Source organism: Tauraco erythrolophus, chromosome 4 (genome assembly GCF_009769465.1).
Source record: "Tauraco erythrolophus isolate bTauEry1 chromosome 4, bTauEry1.pri, whole genome shotgun sequence".
In the NCBI taxonomy this organism is placed as follows: domain Eukaryota; kingdom Metazoa; phylum Chordata; class Aves; order Musophagiformes; family Musophagidae; genus Tauraco; species Tauraco erythrolophus.
The window spans coordinates 35826772-35849125 of NC_141468.1; the positions used below are offsets into that span (position 1 = coordinate 35826772).

The following is a 22354-nucleotide window of genomic DNA, read 5'->3' on the forward strand; positions in this document are numbered from 1 at the left end:
GGATGCATAAATCAGAGCACAACTTCAGCTTCATGCTCTTCACTTCATTTTACTTACCATCAGTTCCTATTTCACTTTTAAGGTCAGTAAAAGACTGGGAAAAAAAAAAAAAACAAAACACAAGAAAAGACTGAGCATTGAAGAATACTTCTTAAATCATTAGTTGTTTGTCATTTTAATGGTGTTAGACTTTAGCAAATTTATGAGGCATAAACTAGTTAGCTTTACAATGTCCAAATATTGTTAGTCTTAAAAGACTGCTCATTTGAAGCCTGTGCTCTCCACTCAATTTACAAACTGCCCCTATTTCCTTAGGCTGATGATGTAACTGCCTTATTTGCAGTGTCTTGGTCAGGATACAAATACAGTGGGCTCTGCGATGAATTTGCTCTTGGAGGTGGCTGTGTACTAGTCAGTCTTTCAGAATTTCCTGGAGAATTCTCCCTCCACCTTGGACTTGCCTGCTCCTGAGACACTTCCCACACAGTTGGGCATGGGGAGGTAAAATTCACGGTGGATCGTGAGAGGTAGTTCTCCTGAAGACCTTCTTCTTGGAGGCACCTGTTTGAAAGCACTTCTTTTTCTTTGGAGTTTCGCCATTTCATCCTTCGATTCTGAAACCAAATTTTCACCTGTTTGCAAGTTAATGAGAGTTTATTATCACTCTTTTCTTTAAACAACTTTGCTCTAACGAGTTTTTTTCTTTCCATCCCCCTAGTTTCATATCCCTTCCTTATTCATTGTTCTAGTAGATCCAGTGAAGCTGACTCATTGACATTATCTGAGGATTTTCCCATCACTATTTACTACAGCTGGGCTAAATACTCTCCTTGACTTTCACCACCTCAAACAGGTGATTATTTGTCTTAGACTGGAAAAACGACAGCCCAGTGGCTAGGGATAGAGTCATTTCCTATAGCAACATCCTTCTAGACAGAAAAGGATTCTCAGAGTAAATTAGCATTGTCATTAACAAAACTAAGTGATATTACTGGCAATGTGAAGCCCTCTATTTCAAAGAGGCTCTAAGAACTACGACTGTCCCATTCACAAGCATAGCTAAAACCAGCTTGGCCGTATAGCTTCAAAATATGTTATGACATATGACACAGTAGTGAGGATTTAAAGACATTTTGTCTGCCTGACTAGAGTTTTCCAGGAGTTGTCTAGAATCCATGTGCTTTTGAGATAAAATCAATTTTTCAAAAACTTCAAGTTGCAAAGCTTGATCGCGAGCGTTCAAAGGCATTTATGAAATGCTGGGAGAAGCTTGGGGAAATACACATCTAGGAACTCTTTTTACATAAAGAGAAGAAATGGGGGGGGGGATCAATCAATTATTCAGATTGTTTTCTATTTTCCCTTAAAGATTTGCATTTAGTCCTAGTATTCAGATGCTTGATACGAAGACAAAGGGGCTATGCTTTCAAAGGTTTGAGAATCATTGCGTTAGATGGCAGGTACTGTCCCTCCAGCACAACTGGTCAGAAAATTGAAGAAACAACTTTCCTGGCAACTGCTCTTCCTTTCATGAGGAAAAAGAAGAAGACATAGCTATCGCCTGGTCTATCATTACCATGAAATTATTTTCCTGTAGTGGTAGTTGTTATCTATGTGTCACTCCACTATTTTTCACTCCCCTGGGCTCTCTTGAATATCAAGAACACAGAAGAAAATCTCAAGGAAATAATTGTAATATTAGCAATTTGACTATATACTGGGAAATTTTTAGGCAGCGCACTGGTGAGTGCAATTGCACATTTTCATTGAAATAGTTTATCCTGCAGAGATTACAGCTCTGTTCATCACACTGAGAAGCACCACACTCTGTGTTGTTTGTTTATAGTTGCAGTGCTTGTGATGGAGTCAGAGTCATTCAGGTTGCAAGGAAGCGCCCCAGACCACAAGATCTAACCTCCTGTGCAAAGTGGAGCCAGCTGAAAAGTTAGATCAAATTGTTGAGGGCCTCATCAAGTTCTGAAAATCTCCAAGATAAAGATGATGAGAGCTCCCATCGCCATTTCCAGGCTTTTCTGCCCCTCAGACAGCTTCTGCCATATGTATCGTAAGCACTTTCACTCCTGCTGCATGCAAATAAATAAAATTGCACTGTCACTCACTCTCATTCAGCTGTATTCGAGATCTGCGTCTACTGATATTGCAGATTGGGCTACTGCCATTCAGCACCAGCTCACTGGAGGCACTACACCCTCAGCTAAATTCTAAAATCCTGCAGTAGGCCAACTCAGACTCGTGAAAAATCCTATGAAACATGAATTGGTAAGTAAAGTGGGAGCATTTTAGAAGGTCATCCTGCAAAATTTTTCCTTCTACAGTTTCTCTCAGCTCCGAGGATCTCTTTCCTTGTGCAGCTAAGTTTCTTTCTGTAGGGATGGATGCCTGTCTCTTGGGGCAGAATGGTTTCAGAGCAAGTGCTGTTGATTGCATTGTCACTAGCTGTTCATCTGCGAGTGCAAAGGGTGCTCAGAGGAATGCAGGAGGGCTCTATGCTCTGCTGCTGTCTGCCTGGATCACTGCCTGCCAGGCAGTGGGATGGAGCACAGTACCCTACCCCAAAGGTCCTCAGGAGGCTCTGTCAGACAGCAAAATGGCAGCTGGAAATGAAATGCAGAGTGATCAACTTTTGAATGTATGCCTTCAGGAAATAAACTAGGAACCTGTTCAAGCATTCCTTGGTTACAACTGCCATTGATTTACTGAGCTTTTTGCTCAATGAGGGAGCTCAGGGCTGTCCCTGTGCTGTTCAGTTTTCCTCCTTCAAAGCCACTTTAAAGATTTTTCCTCAGAAAGAAAGTCACACATGTTCTGTCATTCCTTACCTGAGACTCCTTTAGACCCAGGTTAATGGCCAGTTTCTTCCTGTCTGTTTTACTGATATACTTCTGCTTCTGAAACATTTTCTCCAAAGCTTTCCTCTGGTCTTCAGAAAAGACAGCTCTTCTTAATATACCTCTTCGGGCTTTGGAGTTAGACTCCTGGGTCAAAAGAGGCAGGACACTTTCCTCTCCTAGTGGAAATGGATGAGAGTTTCACATAATATCTAACACATATCAGAGAAATATTAAGTGCTGTTCATTCTAATGCTAGCAGACTACTGTCCTACTTTTGATTTGTTGGTGTTATAAGTGTGTTGTAATGCTTCAGTCATGTTCATTAAGGACTAAATCCTCTCTTGGATCTAGAGGTGTTGTCAGTGGTCAAAAGTCTCCCCTTGACATGGTAAAAAGTAAATCAGATGAGTTCATAGAGGCACATTAACACAGGGTCCATGCTACTGTAAAATTCAAATATAGCCAGGGAGAAACTTTTCCACTTTCCTCTGCGTGTTATTATCACTGAGTAAACTGAGTTTTCCTAGGAGTTTATTTTCTCCTTGTGTGAAATGCAGAACCAGATAAAAGTGGTCTGTAATACTGATTCAGAGAAACTAAACAGGCTTTCTTTAGTTTTGTTTACTAACGAAAGGCTTTCAGAGTGAACTATTTGTCAGAAAATCCTGGCCATTCACTTACTCGTTCTGGAAATTGCAGCAATTTCTTTATTACAGGATTTGGGGAGTACTTGAACTTACTCCTTTCAGCCTGATTTTAATCCTCTGACATCTCATAGCACGTCCTTGGGAGGGTAGTTTTCAATTAATCCAATTGCATCCCCTTGATCCACGCCCAGAGGGAACCCTACCCTGGAAAACAGCCTCAAAGTTGGGGGAAAGAGCTACAGTGGAGAAGCAGAAGCGTTCACATTGTCCCTTCACTGGCGTCACAAAGAGCACAGAAAACCCAAATCCAACTAAATCTCTCACCTTCCTCACATCCAATAAAGCCTAAAGCCATAGTGCTTTCCCATGCTCCCTCTCCCCTAGAAGGATGTGGTGTATGGGGAACAGTCACTGGTGGGGCTTGGTACGCCTCCAGCACTCCCGGCTTCCCCGAATGCTCGCCCAGGGAGCAGTACCAGAGGCCAGCTGAATAGTGCCTGTCACTGTGCGTTGGATGTGATAATTGCAGGAGGCAGCTGCAAGCAGGCCAGGAAAGAGCTGCTCTTTGATTCAGAAACCTGTGCTGTGACTATATAGCCACTGATGCCTGCGATCTTCCTGTGAGAGGGCAGACACAGAGATGGCTTTGGTTTGTACCACGTGCAAGTTAGGGTCTGCAGGTGCAAGCTGTCCTCTTGATGGCACCTTCCCACGTACATGGGCTAAGGTTGCCATCCCAGTTTATAATTACAGCAGCTGCAAAGGTGTGCTGCTGTTTGACTTCTGTTAAGGATCATTTTCATAATGAAGCCAATGGCAAATTTCCCCTGTAAAGCAGATTTTCTAAAAGATTGCACATTCTTTCATGAAAAGTTCTATCTCTTCTAGTTAGCTGTAATGGGGGTGGGAGGTAAATACATTTGTTCAAAAGATACAATGCTCTTGAAAATACTAATTAAATCCAGATGCACCTTTCACAAACAGTTCCTTGGAGCTACACCAGATTTCAACTTACGTATATTCTATGTATATACATGTGGGTATGTGTATCTTTAAACACCCACAAAGAAACAAACACACATATATGAGGATATTGTAGAACTGTGTGTGTATAATGCTGAGAAATTAAAGTGTATACGTGTATGTCTTGAAAGTTGACTAAATACTTATGTGGCGCATGTGTGACTGGTTTGATATTACATACGTCACCCCTGTATCCTGCCTCCAGCTGTGACCAGTAGAGGAATAGTATTAGAAGCTCAGCAAGAATACAATGATCCTTCCCTAAAATACACTGCCACTGTCAAACATAACTGATTTAGGGACCATTGCATTCTGCTAGACATGTCTTTCTTGAATTTTTCTACACCTTAAGAACCCATCTTTACATTTGTCCCTCATAATAGCCTGTGGCGAAAATTATTATGATTTAAAATGTTTCAATATAAAGAAGTCTAAATTTATACAGCTGTACTTCAATTTTCAAAATTATATATTTGAGATCAGATACAAAAAACATAACCTACTCGTTACTGTCCTGATATTTACGACATAGTGACACACAGTCAGACTCCATCCAAACCAAAATAAACCATCTGCAGAACAAAAGTCAAAATGCCACGATGGAGGTTTCTGCAAAGGGCAAGCTGGGTTCATATTTCTCTGAGGAGTGCATAGCTCCCTCACGACCTCCACTCCAAGCTCCCATCTTGCCCACGAAGCTGGGATCAAACACCGGCCCTTCTTCCTCAAGCATGTTTTCTCTCCTTCTTGGTTGAATTTGGTGAATTTAGGTACCTTTTCCAGGCAGCTTCCAAGTAGTTTCTGATAAATCACCAGCCATTCTCAAGTTTTCTGGAAGGGGCATACTCTGACAGTAGAAGAGCTGGTACCTTCTCCCATCCCCACCACGAGACAAGAGACACCAGCGAGAGAAGAGGTGTAACAGGGCTGGTTCTTGCCTCCTGGCCTCCATTCCACAATGGAGTTGTCAGCCAAGGACAGAGGACGCCAGATTACGTGACCCCTTAAAATTTGTCTTGCCTGGCTGGTTGTTAACAGTCAATCAGCAAAGAAACAACCTCCTGCTGGAGTCCCGAGGCACCAATTAATTCCCGTACAGGCAGTATGTAGGGTACACCTTAATACCTGTATTAGACTAACTTAATAGTGAAGAAGCTACACACTCTAAGCACAATATGTGACTGATTTTAAAAGATTAACCCAACAAAATTTAATGATGAGCAGAACACTCACAAGCATCAGCAAAGAGCCACTGGGTCAAAAAATCTGAAACTCGTGTTTGGGATAATGAATACTCTCTCCCAGTGGACTAGCCTAGAGAATCTTTTTAAGAATACCTCATATTCCAAAATGCATTCTGACTGCTCACACAAAAACTAAATTTCGGTTTGCAGATTAAAGGATTTTTCAGTACGGTGGGATAGGCAGTCATTCATACATTGCAACAGTTCCATCAAAATGAAGTAAGCCAGCTTTCAGCCTGTCGCTCTGAATGTGCATCAAAAGGTTTAGTGCTCTGCTGACATAAGTGTGAATCTGTTACCAACTATTTCCTACGTTGCTGGTTTGATTTTTGTTTTGCTTCTTTTTTTTTTTAAGTCTTTCCTTTGTATCCTAATATATAGTGATAAATGTCCTCTTAATCTGTGGAACAATCTTCATTTGCCTTCATGGCAGAGACCACCTTGAAGGAGCAAGTAAAAGCTTTAGTCATGGTTTCCATTTTTCATTTGAATTCAATACATTCTAGTTAAATGGACAATTAATAGGTCACTTCCAAAATAGTAGTGTATCAGTCCTGGTTAATAAACAATCCCCACAGTTGATAATGGGCCTATGTATTCAGCAAGTCCCTGTATACACTCAGCTCATCCACTAAATCCCTTTTCAGGTAGACAGGGTTATATGGGAAGATGAGCTAGAATGAGTCTATAAAAGTCAGTTTCATTCACTGCTTTATTTTTCAGTCAAGTGCTTTAAATGGTGTCCAGAAAATCTCTTGGAATGTGAGACAGGAGAAAAGACTGGCACATAGAGTATTGCTTTATGGACATACAAAAGGGCAACTGACCCTTGCCCAGGCCTTTTCAATGCGAAATGGTTCCTAAAGTTCATCTGCACAGTGAAAAATTGTGGTGAGGTCGCGTGTGGATGAGTAAAGTGAAAGTGGTGATTGGTCATGGTGCTGTCAGCCATTGTGGGAGAGCCGGGGCCATGTAAAACGCTCTGTGGGAAAGTGTCAGCCCCCTAAAGAGGTGCTCAGAAACTTGCAGCTCATTAAACTGCCAGCATTTGCTGCCTCACTTATCAAGAATCATTCAACTTAGCAACTGCCCTTCTGAAACATTCATAAAACGCATGCACGCAGTCAGGAAGGGTTTGAATGCAACTCTGATAAAAAAGTATAGGCTAGAGCAGACATAAGCTCTAATTTTCATTTGGACTTGCGAGGCGATTTGTGCTGCTTCTCCATTTTGAAGGACTAGGAAATGTCTCTTCTGTTTGTATTCCTGAGTCACAAACATGTAAAATCATGAACATCCATTCTTACACTATGGCGTACAAACTTCACAATCAAGGTTAAATTTCTGTTTGGGTTGAATGGAAGTGTCTTCCAGGTCTTAAGCCTGAACGTATAGTGCATACTGGCCAAAACTCTCTTCAACTTACTTCTTCTATTTTTTACATTATAATTGAAAAAGAAAAACAAATTAAACATGTGCATGCATTTGACTGCTACCAAAAGAATGACTGTTTCATTTAAATAATGTTAAGGCTTCCTGAATCATAATTTATCCCTAACAGACATTAAAATGCAGCACCCATTTAAAGATCTTTCAGCTCTGCTCTTTTCTTATTTGCAAACATTTATTGACACAGAGTTTTAAAAAAGTTACTGATTTTAAATAATCTTTTCTAGCAAACTGAAAACAAGGAGCTTTCCTAGGTTAGCTCTGTCTGGGTGTCTCAATGCCATTAGAAACCTCTCACAATTGCTCAGTGTACTTAAGTTTGATAAATCTTTGGAAACCCTCTGAATAGGATTGCTGTGATTTTACTAAGGAATTAGCTGCTGCCATTGCATCACCAATTAGTTTTCCAGAACACATTAAATCCTGCTGCTTTGGTTTACAGAATAACTCAAGCATTACTGATGAAGCATAAAAACTTACTTGGAAAAGCAGTGGGGGATGCCGGGTGCTGACAGGACCCACCGCAGCATGCCGAGTAGAATGGCGGGGCTCGGAGAAAAAAGTGTTTGGAAAGAGCTGCAAAGAAAGCATAGATCTAATTGATTATCCATTGAGCTTAGGTGATATTTATAACAACAGTCCTCCAAAAAGTCAGTGTGTAAAGTCCTGCCCCACAAGTTCTTCTCCCTTTTTTCAAGATGGTGATATTTTTAAGGCAAACAATGATAAACCAAGTAATTGCTCTTCAATTTAGCAAGGTTATTTTACATGTGTAGCTTAAATACAATATGCCAAACTCTCAATATATTTATCATATGAACGAAACTGCAGATTTGAAATTTAATTCTGTAATTGCTATAATTATGTTTTGTTTTTTTCCCTAAATATTGGGATTGAGCACATTGTTTAAATAATATATTGTTGAAATAATGAGTATAATGCATCCAAAAAAATTATTTTTAATAACTCTAGTATGCATGACATCCTAGAAAAACAGAATCTAAAAGTGAATCCTGTCTTTTCGGCTTGTACTTCAATGCTGACATTACTCAAAACAATAAGGTCCTCAGTAAATAAGAAACCTTTAGGAATAAATTCTATAAAATGCAATGAGATAATCCAGCTGAGCTCTACAGGCAGAAACTACAGGGCCTGATTCTGCTATGCTGATGGTAAACTCATTCTTGCTGGGAAAGTGCTCTAAATTTAAATAAACCATGTGCTGAAGAAGGCTCTGCTTAATACAATCAAAAACTGCAAAATCATTTCAAAGAATTAGTTAATATTTTGTAAAATTTCTATAGAATTTTTTTCTGAACCAATAAATCAAAAGTCTCTGTTATGTCTGAAAAGTGCTTCCGAATCTTAGAAAGGTCTTCATTATCTAATAATCTATTAATTTTTTTCTATAAAGCTTATGGGCGTTTCCATTAATTTTAATTACCTTTTAATTTCTGCTTATACTAGTCAACGATGAAACTTGGAATATTTTTTTCTTTCGAAAATAGATACACCATGCTTGCTAGAACTGTATGCTTGTAAAATGTGATCAGCATCAAAACACGTCACTTTCCTGTCTTGGTTTAGGCAGAAAATAAATAGCTCTAGAGTTTGTACTGTAGTTTTTCTAAATTTCTATAAATAACCTGCTTAATTAAAAAAAAAGTAACTGCCTCCTTAGATTTAAAAAAAAAAATAATCAAGAAGAAAGCTAAATAGATAAATGTATCTAAGTCATGTTCTTAATTTTTAAACATTTTTCTATTGGAGTTAAAACCAAAGAACATCCAAAATTAAGTTCCTGAGTATATATTAGAGCATCTTAATAACTCTTCTGATTTACAAATCTGCTGATCTCCCAAAGCAATAAACTATTGCTATAGAAGCCTAATTCTGAACATTTTGAAAATATTTACATCTATTTTTTTTCTGATCTCATACAAGCTCAGGTGAAATATTCTTCAACTGTAATTAAAAATGGATAAACCTTTTATTACTACAGCTTTTCACCAACACTTTACTGTTTCTAATTAAATATAAATATACTCCAAGAGGAACTAATTGCCTATTTTGAGGTGTATGCTTGCAAAACATTTACAAAAAGGAGTGTTTTACATCAGGTGTTAGTATTCTAAAGCTTCTCTTTCACATGAGACCATCAAATGCGGAACTGTGTCCTAAGGAACTTTTCTGAGTCAAGAACATGCAGCCAAATTTTACCTATCTTACATATCCAAAGGGCTTCAATGCAGCTGGTGGGGCGTATAAGTTAGAAAGGATTTGACTGTAACTGAAGCAGCACAGGAGAGGAAGAAGGAAAACACCTGCCAGATAATCTCAGCCATCCTCCTGAACAAGAGAGCTTGTTCTTGACAATATGTTTTACCTGCCACTAACATTTCCAATCTCCCAGGGGAAGAGCTTTTCCTCACTTTCTTAGGACCCATGTTCCTCATGCCATTATCAAGTTTCCCTTACCATCATCCACTTCTAAAAGTACAACTTAATATACAGGAGATACTACACTCAATTTCTTTGCTTCCCTTTCACACGTCTCAAATATTTTGTGATTGCTACAATGCCTTATTCCCTTTAATCATTGCTCGAGCACCTTACTCATGCCATACTATTTTTGTTAGACATGTTGGCCTGTCCTTGATATTCCCTGTTATGGTTTCTTAACTCTCTCCAGTTCCTTGCTCTTTTTGATAACGTGGTGCTCATATTGATATGTGATACAGCCAGGAGACACGTGGACAAATCAGAATTTAATAAGCTATTGCTTCACATAGATAGCATGCTCCTGCAAATAAATATAGAGGAATAGGAAAAGATAGGTTTTCTCCATTCACTAAATCCCTCGGCAAGTAAGCTGCAAGAATAAAGGTCAGGAGATGGATCAGGGTCAAAACTTGAGACATTTTGCTTAAGGAAACCCCAAACAAGCCACATATTTCCATGGATGTTGCTAGCAATGATTTAACGCACTAACATAGCACCATGATGCAAACAGTAGAGAGAGATCTTGTCACTAATTCTGCCCAAGTCGATGGAAATCAAGCTTCTGGCTTTCTTGGGCATTCTACTTAATTCCCTCAACCAACTGCTGTCTTTTCTGCCTGCATGGCAGATATCTACATGCTCTATGGCAGAATATTTGCTTAAGAAATAAGATGCAGGTGATATCCTTATATAACTCTGAACCAAGTGGCTTCTGAGGCCATTTCTCAAGATCGGTTTATTCTAGATCCTGTGGAATAAGTAATGGTATTATGTCTCCCTAAACCTCTAGCCAATGCATATGTCTAGGTTATAAACTTCTTTAACATGCTCCAACCACACTGATGCACAAGTGAATTCTACATTCGGTATAACAAATTACATCCTCAGGTCATGTCCATTGAAGCTGTTGCACACAAAACAATCTGTAGCAGTTACACAAAGTTACATCAGTAAAAAATCTGGCGTAACAGAGGAGTACTCAACTCTACCTTAGGAGCCCTACGTACAGAAAAATGTTAATGCTTCAACCTAACACATACAAGTTTATTTTTTATCTTTGATAGAAAGAGCAGAGAATACTCATTGCATTAAATGGCTTCCATTGTCTGTGTGAAACTGCATTAACAGAATGAAAGTTGCTCAGAGAAAAATGATATATTTAACATATATGTATTTCAGAATTATACTGTGATTGTACCTGTAGGAATGACACAACACCTGAGTACATCCTCAGTACTGAGGATAACATACAGAAAGCATTGCCTATGCTTTTATTTTCTGGTCATGTTCATCATGGCCACTCTACTGTTGGTCGAGCGATCTGAAGCAAACATTGTTCGCTGTTCACATAAAGCTGAAAACTGCTGAAATGTCAGAATATGAGTTCTGTATTTATTGGCCAGAACAAAGTACACTGTAACCAAAAAGCAGCTGTTGTTGCTTCCAGCCATGCGGAGTACACATTAACCACGGGCCAAATCTTAATAATTCATATTCAAGATACCTAATTCTTTTTCTGCTTAGCATTCCCATTTCATGAAAGCAGAGACTGTGTGGAACTAAGCATTTCACAAGAGTGAGACTTTACAGGTTTAGCTTCATAGATGCACGAAAATGAAATATCAGAGTAGGGTGTAAGTGCCTTTTGGCACTCCAAAAACCATACTATATGCTTTAAAATAAAATTTATTGGGTCATAAATATAAAAAGATGAAATATCTAAAATGAAGTCAATAATTTTTTTTTCACAAAAGATAAATTCTTTTGACACTGTTGCTGCATGCAAAATTTTAGTAATAATGCTCATTTACATTCAGCTTTGTGAATTCAAAGCATTTTACAAACACACAATAAAATGATACTGAACATACAAATGGGCCTCGAGCTCATCCAGTGCTAAAACTCAGAGATTAGTTCAGATACTGATATTTTAAAATACACTGCCAGCTCTGAAGATATTCTAAATTCAAAGGCCCTCCCATACTAAAAAGTCATGCCAACAGTGGGACTAGAAGTTTTCCCTCTATTCACCATTTTGAGAGTAAGGTTCCTAAATACAATTCAGTTCAAATGGATATGTAATTCAAAAATGGTATCTTACTCAAGACATTATCTGTTTTTTTCTAATCCTACTGTTGCAAAATGACTCAGGAAATAGCATAGGTCATTAGCCAGCAGAACGAGAAAGGGGCAAAGGAAAAATGGCTATTGAGGAAAAGTGAACCGATGGTAAACTTCTGGTATTACCCACACAGGACTCCTTCACTGCACATGCTGTTAGTTTGTTGGGTTTTTTTTACAGCTAACTGATAAAAAATGTGGTATAATCCTGTGAAGAGAGCTAAAACGCCTCTGAAGAGTAACTGAGAAAGCTGACTAGACCCAGCTAACCAGAAACAGTAAGGACAGGAACAGACAGACCTCAAGCTGCATAAACATAGCCCTTAAATTCTCCAAGTATTGCTAAGTCCACAGGAACTGCTTTCCACAGGGCTCCAGCCCTGGCAGGCAATCTAAAAATATCATCGCTAAAATGATCCCGTTTCATCTGAGAAACTTGGATGCTTTCTGCCCATGAAGGGGGCACAAGTAAACTGTAATTTCCTATCTATGTCCATTCTTGGCAATGATTAAAGCAGGCTTTTGCAAAGCTGTAGGAAAGTTTCATGTCATGAAGAGCTCCCTGCAAATAGACCAGCAGCAGCTCTGCCAGGGTAGTGGTCCAGCTGAGCCACATGGCACCATTTGTGCTCCTGAACCACAAGGCCTGGGCCTTTCAATGATCCATGGCTCTGTCCTCCATGTGTTTAGAGTCCAATGCTCCAGCAGCAGTTGTGCACCCCCAAAGCACTTCGGCCAGCTGACGGGGAGACCCTGGCAATGCGAAAGAAGCAACAGCCACTGCCATATCCCACCAAAGACAGTCACCACTGCATGGACCTGGCAAAACTTACTGCAAGAGCTTGTGCATCCCTCTGAGCTGACTTTCCTGCACTCACAAAGTCACTATTTGCTTCCCATTCATTCCTGAACACTCAAAGGAAGTCAAGCCAAAAGGGCAGACCAGAGCAGCGTATGCAGATCAGTTTTAAAATACTGGCCAACTTTTATAAAAAGGGTTTTGAAGTTCTAAATACATATTTTGAAATCCTACACAAAAAGCAGATGTGAGAAGTGGGCTTGCATTTTTATGTTGGGTCTCTGTAGTGCTTTCAAAAATCAGCAGAGCAGTCACACCAAAAAAGGCTTGAAATGTGCTAACAGCATGATCATTGTTTCCTTACATCTATAGCAATGTAGTGGCTGACAGAGTCACGCTGCAAATTAGCTGACGTGAATCACTATCAATTTTCAGAGGCATCATTCACATGCCTCATTATTAGGACATGATTTGCTGTACATGTATGATTGGCTTTTCTCCACTTGAGGAAACATGGGTGCTGGTGGCAATGCATGCATGGTCAGGTTTCACCTCTATGACAGCCCAATGCAACAACCAAACCCCATACCATTTGCCAGAGACTCCATGGGTCTCCTGGAGTCAACAGTAAAGATGGCTTCACCCTCTCCATGCCATGTACACAGCCTTGCTACTGAGAAGACGGGGATCTGGAGAGCTGCAGATTTACTAGCTTTGTCTCTGGCTTTGTCCTTCTCTTGAAGAAGATGCCCATGCTAGTGTGCCCCAACGCTTTCTGCTTACCATTTCTCGTCAAAAGGGGCATTACTGTCACTTCTCCATCTAAAAGTTCAGTGTGCTGTCTAAGCTTCTTGTCTGGGCCTCCTGCACAGTTAATGAGAAGAGAGAAGTAGCTCTACGTAATGATTCATCACCTTAAAATAGACGTCTAAGAAGATAAGTTGTGTCATCCTCTGGAGGCGTCTCTCTGTATTGACTATGGATTAGACAAGATATTTAGACAACTAGATTAGACAAGACACCTATTTTTTATTAAACAGCTTAATTACTATGACATTCCTCTTATCCTTCATAGGTAACGTCAAAAGAATATAATCTTCTGTTTAGCTGTAAAGACTCTGTAAAAAACAATAAAATTCAGCCATAAAGGCACTAAAGTTATTTTATTTTCGACATATTACAATTTGTGTAGAAATAATTTTGTCAAGCAAGGCAAAATTAGGGTCATATGCTGCAAGAAGACAATTGACTGTTTTTTCATTGTTGCAGCCCTAATTCGAAATCTTACCATAGGCAAAAATGCACCATTTATTCCAGTGGTATGCACTGATTAGCTAAAATTTCCTACCTGGACCAGTCTTCACTTGTTGCAGTAATGCCAGCTCCAACCAGACAAAAGTCTCGAGATCAGCTAAGCATTGTTAGAATGAAAAAAATAAATGGTGGATTTTTATTTTTTTTTTAAATGAAGTTTTTAGTCCTTTTAATTTGTACAAGGAAATACTTTTCCAAGTTCAAATCTGAGATATTCACATAGTCACAGAATTCCAGGGGTGGGCACTTTAACACCAAATTGTCCAAGATTCATGCAGAAGGGGTAAAATCCTTACATATATACAGAACACCCCAACAGAATTATGCAGTATAACTTCAGAAAAGGGCAGCCTCTCAAGGAAAACTTTCATGAGCTTTTCAGCACAAAGCAAAGGCCACTTCTCCTCCAACATGATGATTCACCTCAAAGAAACATAGCCCAGGTTATGAAAAATATTTAGGTGCCTAACTTTGTAAGGATCAGGGTCTACACATCTGACATTTGAAACAGGCTCCTACTGCCTTATATACCTGCCCTTGTTTTCATTTTGAAAAAATTACCTTCCCAATTCTGCTGTGGGTCATGACTGACCACAAAAGTACTATTTAGAAAAATCAGAGTTATTTTGCAGGGCTGCATCATGCAAGAATGCATAACACTTTTGGTGGGCAATGGAGTCAGAGAACTCATCTTCCAAAATTCAGGAGAATTTGTTAATGTAAAAAAAACACAGTAGAATGAAACCTGAAATCTGCACTCAAGTAGAGAACTTGCCTGATGAGATAAATACTTATCACATTCATGTGTTTTCTAAAAACATGAACACTATACTACAAGATTTCAGAAGACCAGCTCATCCTGCAATACAAAATACATTTTACAGAAGTTCATTCACTAACTGAAGGCATGACTGATTTCATGGTTTCCCCTCGGTGAACTGCTTTTCTACAAACCCCACCACTTGTCTTCCTAGTGCAGCTTTGGTAACTACTGGCAGGTCTTACTAAGAGCCAAACTCAAGATCCTCTTCCTTTCTCAAAAGTGGCACAGCAAGAGTCACCAGAGGCAGGAGGAACACTGCCTAGCCAATGCTCGTATTCCCTGCTGAGCCCAGACTGCCAGACTGATGGCTGGGTCGGAGTGTAGCTGGCACTACTCTGGCTCTGGCAACCTTACGATGAGCACAAAGATTTTTCCTTTAAGAGCCATTTTGCAGCCACTCTTAAGGTATGCTGAGCACCCCAAACCAATTCTGTTAAACGGCTCACAAAGTTAATGTGGTGGGTTAGGCCGATCTGGCAACTATACCCTACACAGTCCCCTCGCGCCCTCCCCCACCCCAGGGATGAGGGAGAGAAACAAAGAGGAAAAAGAGAAGAGACCCGTGGGTTGAGATAAGAACAATTTACTACTACCGCTACCAATATATATATATACAGATATGTACAAGGATAAACATATCCAACGAGTGATGCACGGTGTAATTGCTCACCACCCCTTGACTGAGGCCCGTCTCGTTATGAAGCTGCAATCCCGAAACAGATAAATCCCGATACCACAATCCCGGACAAACGGGAGGCCCCGGGACAGAGAGAGAGAGAGAGAGAGAGAGAGAGAGAGAGAGAACACTCTGAGAGCCCAAAAGTGAGAGTACCAGAAGGGCAAAAGCCCTTCTTTCCGGCTGACCCTCACTTTTATGCTGGGCATGACGCTGCATGATATGGAATACTAATTGGCCAGTTTGGCCCTCAATCTTAAGTTCAGGTACAAATCATAAGGAGAGTCGTGGACCCCCTGTCCCGGCTATACTCCCCCCTTATCCTGTTGTGCTCCTGCACACTGGCAAGAACCTGGCAAGCTGAAAAAGTCCTTGAGACCTCAGTGCCAACTACAAACATCAGTGCGCTATCAGCATTCTTGTCAGGGCAAGCCTCTGAGTAAAACTGAAACACGGAGCTCTTCTAGCTGCTGAAAAGAGGAGCTAACTCTGTCCCAACTAAAACCAGGACAGTTAACTGGAAGCAGGAAAAGATGCTGCACACAGTCTGTGATTTCTAATTCTTACAGAAACTTCCCCATCTCCAAAGACAAACTTTTAAAACAAAGAAGGTGTCTCAGTGCTCCTGGCAATCAGGGCATAAGAAAAGATGTCAGACCTCTCCACCCTAAAGAAACTTTTTAGCCCCAGAAAACACCAATAAAATAGGAAAATCTTAAGACTAGTTAGTCAACTTGTTGCCTGAGTGAGGGTAGCACTTTCTAGAGGCTAGTGTAAGCCTAGAGGGAGCTGAGATAAAATACTCAGCTCTTTCCTGCCTTTTATTTTTCTGAAAGTTAGTGTTACATGTCGGTTGAGTACACACTCTGGCTGCTAGTTGGTTTCAAATCAATAATTAATAAGCTTTTATTCGCTAAGAGGGGGTCCAAAATGAAGGGAAAAAAATCACTTAATTTCAGTAATTCAAGTATCTCCTGATGGTCATAGAGAAACTACCTCATTTCTTTTTTGCTCCAGCTCCTCCTCTACACAGTAGAAATCTCTCCTAGCTCAGTGGCATTGTGATGATAAATGCATTAAAATGTGAAGTACTCAAATGTTACAGAAAGAAAAGCTACATCTATATTACAGAATTTAGATTTATTATTTTAAGTCCAATTTATGTTTATGATATACTTGTTCTAATGGATTTCTTTTATGTTGTATGGTATTGTACTTTATTCTGCTCTATCATATTCTGATGCTTTAGGCAAAAATCCCACAAACTCAATTTTTCAGCAAGTTTTGCAATGGAAGTATCTCACTGTTATATTGATTTGTTTCACTGCACTTTTTAGTTTCCTTTCCCTGCTAGACTACTAAAAGGCCAAGATTAAAGCAGAAAGCCAGTTTCTTGCCACATTCTTGCCACATATGACTATATTCACGGTCATACCACTAATGATCATATTCAGGCTGTAAAGCACTTACTGTCATCCTCCTCCAGGGTAAATTACTAGAAAAGAGCCAAGATTTTCAGAAAATAATTTCAGGTAGCAGAGTAACTTTGCATTTCTCAAGGAGGTCACTCTGACCTGGTGTCAGTCAATACTTCTGGAAACCAAGTCATGAGGAAAGATGTGGAGTAGATCTTTTTAAAGCACCTATGCTACAACAGACTGTGTCTCCGTATTCTCCGGATAATTTTCCAATGTCAGAAAACACTAAGGAAAACTGTCAAGCCTTCTACTTTATCCACAAGATAATGATAGAGCTGGAGTACAAGGAGAGGGACCAAATCCCAGATTAGCAAGCACAAATTGAAGACTTTCTCAATGCTTAAGAGTCCATTAGTTTGCTCAGAACTTTTATCCGGAGCTTCCTTCATCCTTTAAGAGGCAGCGCAAGTATAAGCTGCATAGCTGTAACACATTCCACTGGGAAACACTGATTTACATTTTTAAAAGTTTTTAGCCAGGAGGAACATAGTCTGGGCATCCAGTGTTTAAAAAGCAGAACCAGATTCTGCACTGCTTTACCTACTCAGGGCTACAAATACACGCTGTATGCAAAGTCATCACAAAGCGGAAGACAGCATTGTGCATTTATTTTATCAAGGCAAAAGGTCTTAGAAGAGAAGAATCAGGCCCATAGCACACAGATTAGGAGAAATTCAGTTCAGCTAAACGGAAACACGGCGCTTATCACACCTGCTGAAGGTGGCGGGCCCAGTTCAGTGATCCATCGTCAGCAGTGGGGCTTCAGAGAAAGATGCAAGAAAGCCTGCAGGAATCCCAAGCTGGTATAAACTGGCATACTGTTGCAGAAGGCAAGTGAGTTTATCATAGAGCAATAATGCTCCCTCTACATTTCCTTCTTATGTTTTATGTAACATGCTGTTTGTTCATGTCATTGCACTCTTAAGTCAAATAATTTTTAAAATCTATGATTTTATAACATTTCCTTTTAAAAAATCAGTGTAACAATGGAAAGTGATGATTTTAATATTTTACAGGCAACAAACATATTATTTCAAGCCCACTCATTAGATGATGTATCTAGGATGTGACACTTTCTGAGTACTTGTTCAATTTTTAATTTAGGATAATTTTGGAGGACAACTTAAAATACACATGCAGATAAGTACTTGAAATAGTCAGACTAAATCCCTTGAAAGCTGTAAATTATGGGAATGGAAACTTGCTGATAAAACTGCTGCTGAGGAGCTGCAAAGGGAAAAGCTACTGTGACCAGATGGACCAGATCAAGAGCGTCATCCCACCCGGTCTCCTTTGCTGCCATGGATAAGTTTTCCAGTTTACAGAAAGAATACAGGATTTCTCATTCTTTAGTATTTTTATGAAGTGCTAAAAGGTTCCCTAAAACGGAGTGTTTTCTTCACGTCTTTCCTTGGTAGGTGCTGTGGATACATGTTGGTTTTGGAACTGTAAAAAGGTTCAGCTTATTCAGTTCAGTCCCTGGTGTGATTTTATATTCCTTCCTTTCTGAGAACTTTTGGTGATCTTGCCAGAATTTAGGACCACATGAGCAATACAGACTACTGATTCCAAAAAGTCTGATATTTTTTCAGTTCTCTTTTCTATAGCATTTAAAAAAAAAAAAAAATCCCCTGAATTATGCCAAGCTAGTTTGTTGGAGCACTTTTAGTCCTGGCGTGACCTATAAAGCACTTGCTAGTTCAGAAACATTAAAAAAACATTTTGCTTTATCATGTTCAATAGCCTTATTAAAGACTTAGACCAAGATTTTCCAAAATGCCATGTGATTTGAGGGGTCCAAATAGGAAAGAGTTTATTCTTCCAAAAAACTCAGAAAAAGAAGTGAATACTCAAAAAAATCAGTAAATTAAAAAACCCTATGCAGTATGAATTCCTTAGTTAAAATACCTTCATTAGACTCTGAAGACTAACATTCTTATTCTGACAAAACACTGGTTTGCCCTATCACTGCAGAAACCAGAAACGTAACACACAACCTGACCACCCCTGCCTTACTCACAAATGCAAGTGCCTATTCTGAACGATTCCCCCAGCCTACACCTACACTAGAGAGAAGAGACTCCTTAGAAACCACAAAATCTGGCTCAGCAGGACAGTTCCAATCTAATTCACATTTATGAAAGTTCAGACACTTAAGAGCCCTCATCACTTTAAGACATGTAAGTCAGATCAGAATCAACAGATCCCTGTTAGAATATATACGTCTTTGTCGTACATCATCTACACTTGCAGGAAACTTTTTTTCTGAGTCTTGAATGCATGAGGAAACCTAGTCTTTCTCACTGCTCAAATGTAAGAGCCTGGTGCTTTTGCCCAAAGCTCCCTCTGAAATCCCTGGGAGCTGTGGATCAGAAGAAAGGTAGGCTAGGGCTCCACACCACTAGGCAGACCTGCCACACTTTGCTAAGTTCATGAGTACCACTGCAGGCCGATCAAAGAAAGAACTAATCCTAGAAGGAAGCATATGAAAAATTCAGCATTCGAAAAACTCAGCATTCAGGCAGGAACTTCTGTAATACTTGGAAAAAGTTTACCTACGGTGACGAGTACTGGGGCAGCTGCTATCTCCCCTTTTATATATGCTCTGTACACATAAACGTAACATTTTCTCTATAGCTTTTTTTTTTTTGAGGGTGAAGAATATGCATCTAATTCTAGAAAGATGATACTTGTCCTGTTTTCTGGTCTGGCCTATAGTTGGTTAAAATAAACATGTTTAAACAACTGATGTGCTGAAGATAACACTTACTGGCAGCTGAGGTCTGGAATTTTCAGAAATGTTAATGTACACTTCTTTGACTCTCTCCTGTCCACCTTTAAAGTACATCATGCTAAAGGATCAAAAATTGTTTTGGATTTTGCAGAACAGTTTGTAGGACTTAACTGAAGTAAAATTATGCTTGAGAAGAAAACAACTGTTACTAATTCTTTTTCTAAAACGAGTCTTTGGGTTTCACACCTTAAAGCCTTACTTCAATAAATATGATTCTGCTTGCCCAATTTTCATTTTAAGTACATTTAAAACTGAATGATCATAAATATTCTGAAAACACCACGCAAGACTGAAATAAATTGATATAACGGAAAGGCAAAATACAATATAGACGGTGAGTCTCATACCGAAATTCCGAAATTTATGAATTAACTTTGAATTCAACCAGTTCCATGGCTGACAGAAGCACTCATTCCTAAAAATACTTTAAAACGTTTTTCACGCCCAGACAAAATATATTTATGTGAAAATCGGAAGATTGAAGAAACGAGATGTGTTTTGTAAAAACTGTTTCCAACTCAATGCGGCCTGTTCGATACAAAGTGGTAGCCGCCCCCCCCCCGTCCCCCCCACCGCAGCAGGCCGGTCGCTGGAGGACTCATCGAACCGGCACGAGTGACCCATCTCCCACCACCCCGCAAAGCGCCGGCTTCTACTTTTAACACCGGACCGAACAGTTAATTACAGACCTTTTTCACAGCTTTAAAGCGCCTTTTTTTCCCCCGTCCTTGGTTTTGTCAAAAGTTCCAGGAAATTGGTATTTCCTTAAATTAATTTTCCTTTTCCAAGGAAAAGGCTGGTCCTTCACCCCGTGCTGCCCCCCAGGGACGGAGCACTCGGGGAGCGGGCTGCTGCCGCCTGCCTCCCGACCTGTCGCTACCGACGGGGCCGGGACCGCTCGCCTTTCTCCCAAAACTAGGAATTTCAGACCTTCCCGGAGCGCCAGTTGGCGGTGAAGCTCTTCTACCGGCCCTTCAGGCTGTGAAGAACTAGCAGACCTGAAAGAACCGCGGTTAAGGGCAGTTAAAGCGCTCGTCGCTCGCAGCACAAGGTTTTGCCGCACTCCCGCGCCCACAGGTGCGCCGCCCGGCTGCTCTCACCACCGGCCTCTCGCCCGGGCCTCGGCGTCCCGGGGCCAGCGGCAGGGCGTCCCGAGACCCTCCGCCGGAGCCCCGCTGGCAGCACCCGGCCGCGGAGGGGGCGCCCCGGGGGTACGGCACCCAGCGGGGCGCGGCGTCCCGCCCGCGCCACCGGGCTCGTCGAGGCGGAGAGGAGCGGCCGCGTCTGCCCCTGCCGCCGTCCCCGCCGTGCCGAGGCGCGGCTCCGAGCCCTCGCGAAGCCCCTTCTGTCCCGTCTCCCCCCGGCAGCGGGACGCGGGAAGGGGCTGGCGCTCACCTGTGGCTGCCGGCGGGAAGACGCCGCCTCTCTCCGCCGCCGGAGCCCGCGCTGGCAGGCGGCTGCCGTCCGCCGCGGAGGGGTTAAGCACTTGAAAAGCCCATCTTGTCGGGTAGGGACCCCCTGAGGGGCTGATTTGTTCCGCCGCGGGGCACAGCTTGAGAGGGACGGGGCTGGCGGGGAGGGGACGGAGCTGGGCAGGGCTCGGCGGCGCTCCGGCCCGCAGCAAGTTCTCGATGAGAAAACTTTTGCCCAGGTTGCCGAAGCCCGGCGCCGCCGGCAGGTTGAGGAGAGACGAGGAGCTCACCAGGTCCCAGTACAGGGCGCTGGGCAGCATAGCGAGGGCTGTTACCCCCACACGCCCTCCCCGGCCCTGCCCAGCCCAGCCCAGCCCGGCCCGGCCGCCGCGGTCCCTCACCGGGCTGGGACGGGGCGCCGGGCTATGGGGCCGGGCGGGCTTGCGGGGCGCGTCCCCTGAGGGCTGAGGGGAACGGAACGGAGCGGAGAGCTCGGCGGGGCTCTCCGTGGAGACGCGGCGCGCCTCTTTCGCCGGGCTGGAAGGTGTGTCCAAGCGCATTCATTATGTCAGCCGGGGGACGGGGAGTGATGGACGCGACCAACAATGCCGCCTTGCCCGGCAGCCCCCCGAGGGAAAGGGAGGGGGTTAGGGCGGGGAGCTGAGCGGCCCCGGCCGCGTCCGGGCGCGGGGGTGGCTGTCCCGCTTTACCCGCCCGCCCCTCCAGGCCCGCCGCCATGTCGGGAGGCCGGGGGCACCCCCGGGGCGCCCCCGGCTTCCCGACATGGCGGCGGGCCCGCGCTTCCCGCTGCGGGGCTGCACCTGTGTGGACGGGAAGGGAAAGGCCTCCGGCCTCCGGCCCGGCGGGGAGGTGGCTCCGGTGCTGGCTGCGGCGAGATCATGTCGACCCTAATGATCCCATGAGGTAATGGGAAGATAGTCATTAGCTCACTCCCTCTGGGCATTTTTATCTGGCCTTTTTTTTTTTTTTCTCTTTAGTTACCCCCTCCCCCCCACCCCCGTTGGATTTTCAACATTTGTCTTAATAAATCTGGTTAAGATCAACGCGGCGCTGTTAATCATGTTTTCCTCGAGATGTGGGGCGATGCTTTCTGTTGGCATAAACATCCTTTGGCAGGGGTGTCTCTGCCTGTTTCTTGCATGTATTCTTATTTATTTTCTTTCAAACCATGTAACGTGACAAAGATGTCTCATTTTCCA

The 22354-nt window shown here is 42.0% G+C and overlaps 1 protein-coding gene across 1 annotated transcript; it reads right to left on the bottom strand.

Moving 5' to 3' along the window:
• Positions 1-311: 311 nt before the first annotated feature.
• On the bottom strand, positions 312-21454 carry DBX2 (developing brain homeobox 2). The gene is made up of 4 exons (XM_086610840.1): positions 21118-21454; positions 7696-7791; positions 2841-3028; positions 312-632 (listed from the first exon to the last, which is right to left on the bottom strand). The coding sequence occupies exons 1-4, from the start codon at positions 21452-21454 to the stop codon at positions 312-314; spliced, it is 942 nt and encodes a 313-aa protein (XP_086466966.1).
• Positions 21455-22354: the final 900 nt, after the last annotated feature.

Excerpts from the sequence above, each read along its gene's own strand:
- DBX2 (XM_086610840.1), bottom strand. The coding sequence starts at position 21,454 with ATGCTGCCCAGCGCCCTGTACTGGGACCTGGTGAGCTCCTCGTCTCTC. Across the intron at positions 7,792-21,117 it reads CTTCCCGCCGGCAGCCACAG|CTCTTTCCAAACACTTTTTT; the intron begins GTGAGCGCCAGC and ends CTTTCTTTGCAG. Across the intron at positions 3,029-7,695 it reads ATCCCCCACTGCTTTTCCAA|GAGAGGAAAGTGTCCTGCCT; the intron begins GTAAGTTTTTAT and ends CATTTCCACTAG.